At 41.9% G+C, this 4,916-nt stretch overlaps 2 protein-coding genes across 2 annotated transcripts in view; both read right to left on the bottom strand.

The window, feature by feature from the left end:
• LOC114040959 (olfactory receptor 51B6-like) overlaps positions 1–1,008 on the bottom strand; it is a 1,902-nt gene extending 894 nt beyond the window's left edge. Inside the window, exon 1 of the mRNA XM_027859194.1 lies at positions 1,000–1,008. Within this exon, the coding sequence (XP_027714995.1) occupies positions 1,000–1,008 (9 nt within the window). The remainder of the gene's footprint in view (positions 1–999) is intronic.
• A 3,231-nt stretch (positions 1,009–4,239) lies between these two features.
• On the bottom strand, positions 4,240–4,914 carry LOC114040961 (olfactory receptor 51B6-like; the record flags this gene model as incomplete). The annotated part of the gene is made up of 1 exon (XM_027859195.1): positions 4,240–4,914. A coding segment is annotated over one exon (675 nt), but the record flags the coding sequence as incomplete, so codon positions are not given.
• Positions 4,915–4,916: the final 2 nt, after the last annotated feature.

The raw sequence follows: 4,916 nt of genomic DNA, 5'->3' as shown, positions 1-4,916 counted from the left end.
ACAATGCACTAAGGGTGAAATTTTTAGGGAATGTGATGACTTGCATTAGTAGAGAGAGTTTCCTTATCTGAGAGTTCCCTGTATCAATAAAATCACAGGTCAGTCCCTATCACTTTATATGTGTTATAGAGAACAGTGCTCAATGAATGTTCAATTCATCCAAGGTTTAAGGGCCTCCTTTGTGTACAGCAGGGTGCTCAGTTGCCAGTCATGAAGCAATGAGAAATAACATAGTCCATGCACCCAAAGAGCTTGCCATCAATTAGGGGAACAATTACAGTTTCCTTTGCTGTATAATGATCCATATGATATTCCTTAACTGTGAGTATCCTTGAGTCTCTATCTCAGGCATCATCATTCACTTGACCGTTTATTCCTTCAATAAACATTTTTGACGAACCATGTATAAATCTTAATGCTGGATGATGTAGGAACAGAGATTAAATTGGATGCAATACAGGGAATATGGAGTGGTCACTATGAAGGACCTGAGGATCATAAAAGGAAAGATAATAGGATGGATGAGGAGGGAATTGACAGGCATTGAAATTCTCATATGAGGACTTAGAACAATTCCATCTTTGAAACATATCATGATTATGCTCTCCTCTTCCACTTTCAGATCTCGGTATTTCCTTGACCCTATCCCCTAAGAAAGAAGAGACAATCTTGCTCTAAGAAGACAGTCCCAGTCTCTGAGATGTATTAGGAGTAAGTGAGAAACCCTAAGTCCATCCCAATGAAGCTAAATAACATGTTCCTGCTTTACTCCTTACCAGTCCTCACTGCTCAGAGCCCTACCCTTAAGTCCCATGAGCTGCCCACACACTAAGATGAGCCATCAGTTAAAACCAAATCAGTGAGCAGACAGACAATGTTTAACATGCCACCTCAGTCACCTCCCTCCCTCCCCTAAGGGAGATGTTAAGGAATATCTAATCCTCAGCCACTGCCCTTTCCCCTCTTCATTTCATTGGCATTTCCACATGCCCTCCTCACCTGAGTCATAAGTCCAGAGGTGGCTCTGTCTCAAATGAAGTGTCTAGCTAAATACTTACTCTTCAGAGCCTGCAAAGAGCCTTTGCCCTCAACAGATTATTTGTGGAGGACTCTAGTTCCCTAGAGACTCTTCATTTTTCAATATATTCAGTTTCTAGGGAAAAGGCACTCCTCCCTTCCCACCTGACCTCAGCAAACTAGAGCTACACTAATGATCTGGAGCTCCTCCCAAAGGCTTTCCAGTCTCTGCCTTGAGGAGAGAGAAGGATAATTAGACTCTCAGGTGCTAAGGTGGTATAAAGTGAATAATGGATGGAGACTGTGTAACTGACCACCAGACCCTCCAGTCCATACTCTGTTTTATATGCCCTGTTGTAACTTGGGTGTCCTCCATTATGGCAGCCTCAAAGCATTCATGAAAATTGTCGTCCTTTATCTGGCATTGTCTGTTAAAACCAGGTTTTATCTCTATTCTATGATGACTCTTAGCACAACAGTTCTCAGTTTCTTCCACACTCCATGAGCTAGGCCTGACTATGACTTACTTTAATCTTTGTTCCATATATTTTCCAAGGGCACCCTGGGTCTAATATGTCCAGGTTGGCTCTTAATGTGAACAGTCACCTGATCCTATCCAAGACCCATTAAGGACCAAGTATTATCAATCCCACATATATCTGCAGTTGTTCTGTATATCTGGGGACACCAGAGAAGGATCTGGAAGAACTACCAAGTCCTCTCTGACTCTTGGGGATCAGGCTGTTCTCAACTTAGTTCTGCTCCTTTAACGGACAGCAAGGCCTGTCTCAGTTTAAGAGTTTGGTGTGGATTTATCCAATCAGATTCTTGAATTGCTACATTCTTGCCTTCTTAGGGCAATTATTTCCTCAAGAAACACAATCTAGGTACCTAAGGAGATAATGTGGTGCAATGGTAAGAGGGTTGAACTTGAAGTCATGGGACCCATGTTCTAATTCCAGCTCTGAACTCACTGTCTATGTGGCCTTGGGAAAGTTACCTAACCTAGCTGGGCCATGGCTGCCTTGTCTGAACAATTTAGAAGTTGGACTAGATGACCTCTAATGTCCCTTCCAGTTCTATTTCTTCATTCCTGGAAAATAGGAAGTGCTGAAGAAATGTTTGTTGACTCGACTGTGAATCCACAGAATCTAAATCCTCAATTCCAGCCTCCCACTTCTACTCCTCCTGGGAGACACTGAGAGTCTGGGCTGAAACCTGCTCCTAACACTCCTGCTCCTGCTCTTTGCCCTCATCTGCACAGACATGCCTGTTCTGTCCAATTCAGCAGCTGAAGCTCACCCTGCAGTGAAACAGTCTCCTACTTCTTACTGGGTTCTGTACATATTTACTCAGTGCTCTGACCAGGTTTATGTACAGACCATGTGAGGCCTTGAATTGAAAATAGTATCAAGGGAAATGAACTTGGGGCTGGGTGGTGGGAGAAGGGGAAAGGCTAATTCCATGCTGAGGGTCATATTTGTCTGTCCTCTATTTACAATCATAAAAGTTCTCTCTCTTCCCCATCCAGCATCCTACATGATGGCCCATAGGAATCTTTCTACTCTAGTGAGCATCTTATGGTTTCCCTCCTAGCCCATGGGTGTTACAGAGTCCTCGTCTTTATGCAAACACACATGCATGTGCACACATGAACAAAAAAGACAGCCACAAAATGATGTCTCTCTTGTGCACTTAATAAGCTGCATCTGATAGAGAAAAGGGTGATTGTTAGATTCATATGATTCATCCATGACCCTGATCAAGTGGAAATTCCTTTGGACCAGAGAGAATTTCTCTGAGAAATCTGATGATACAGATTAAAAATTGATCTTTCTTCCTTGAATTTAAGGCAATTTGTTTAGTAGCACTTTGTATTTTAATTTTTTTATTCATTAATTTAGATGTTATGAGGCACATTAGACTTTAAGTTGTGTGGGTCAGTATCTATGCCTCAGCTAAATTTTGTGTATCTTCCAATCCTCAGCATGTGGCCCTTTACAAAAGTAGCAGCTTAATAAATGTATTCAAAAGAATTGAATTGAATTTCTATGAATTAAATTTGGTTAGGTGGAATTGATTTGAGCTGAGTAATCCTTATGATCCAACCATTTCTTCTTGGACAGAGTCAAGGACAAGTTTTGAACCCATTGCATGAGGAACTAGAGTCAGATGAGTCACAGCAGCCATGTGGATAGGATGACTTTATCTTCTGAGGTGAGAGGAAATCCCCAGTAATCTAGACCTTGGTTTTTTCACCACTGAACCCCATCAAGTAACAGGAGAAATAAAGAAGGGACCTAGGCTTTGGGTGCTGGTTGGTCCCTTACTGCTTGTCCTCCATCGGTAATTTAGAAAGAACCCTGGCAATCGTCTGCACATCTCCACAGCCCAGAAAATGATCTTTTTGATGATGACGCTGACAACTAGGTGTAGGACACCAGGCCTGGAGTCAGATCTGAGTTCAAATACAGCCTCATTACCCCTTACCCTGTATTCCTCATAAGTCTCCAGTATCAATTATACATTAAATTGAAAGGCTATAATTGCTTTACAAATTTCTTACATTGTCTGATTTTTAAGAGGTCTCTTCTAAGTACCCAAACAGCTGGTTTGAATTGAAACTAAAATTGTTACCAGAAACCTAGAGTATTTTACAAATTATCAGATTCAAAATCTCCTTCCTACTTCACTCTTATTGCTAAATCCCTTAAGCCATGCATCTCCCTTTCTCCTTTTTCCTCTTTGTAAGGAGGAGTCTTCAGTGGAATGCCCAAGGATCTGTGCTGAGGCCTCTGCTATTGATCACTCTTATCAATGACTATTTAACCAACTAAAGCAGCTAAGCAGTGGGATAAAATTGCAGAAGGATGTTGAAACAGAGTTTAAAAAAGAGTCTAGAGCAGAGCTTGGGGAGGAGGAAGCCCCACTGTCATTAGAAGAGTGGAATTAAACAAATAAAGGGACAAAAATATCTATACCTTTTGACCCTGAGATGCCACTAGTAGGCTTGTATCCCAAGGGGACAATAAGAAGAAAAACACCATATACACCAAAATATTTAGAGCATCACTTTTTGTGATAGCAAAGAATTGGAAAGAGTAGATGCTCATTGATTAAGGAATGGCTAATCAAATCTAATTCATAAATATAATGGAATGTTTCTGTGCTGTAAAAAATGGTGATTATAATGAATACAGAGAAGGGTAGAAAGCCTGGCTTTTAGATATTTAGACAGGAGATGTGGGAGACGCAAGTATTGAGTGCTTTGGCTCGCTCCTCTCCAGAGGCTATGCCTAGGACCATCTTTAGGATCAGTACATAGGAGAAGAGGACCATCAGAGAGTCAAGGAATGCCAAGAAAACCAGAATGACAGGGTAGATACGATTAAATGTGATGTCTGCACAGGCCAGTTTGATGACATCCTGGTGGAGGCAGACAGCATGGGAAAGGACATGAGAACGGCAATAAGGGAACCAGTGAAGAGGAACTATTGGGGGAATGATGGACACACACCCCCTTAGCAATACCCGCACCCCAATCTGCACCACCCGAGAGTTTGTAAGAATGGTGGTGTATCTCAAAGGATTGCGAATGGCAATGAATCGGTCATAGGCCATAGCTAGTAAGATGCCTGACACCACCATGGAGAGTGTGTGAATGACATAGGCCTGTAAAAAGCAAGCACCATGGTGAATTTTTCTATAGTCTAACCACAAAACCCCCAGTACTGTAGGCATGGTGGTCAAAGTCACTCCAAGGTCTGTGAGTGACAACATAGCCAGGAAGTAGTACATGGGCTCATGGAGGCTTTGGTCATATCTGATGAGGAAAAGGAGGGTGCCATTGCCAAGAATTACAGAAAAATACACAGCAAAGAAAGGGATAGAGATCCAAT

Source organism: Vombatus ursinus, unplaced genomic scaffold, assembly GCF_900497805.2.
Source record: "Vombatus ursinus unplaced genomic scaffold, bare-nosed wombat genome assembly UNPS02014161.1, whole genome shotgun sequence".
NCBI lineage: Eukaryota > Metazoa > Chordata > Mammalia > Diprotodontia > Vombatidae > Vombatus > Vombatus ursinus.
This window is presented reverse-complemented; position numbering and strand designations above follow the sequence as displayed.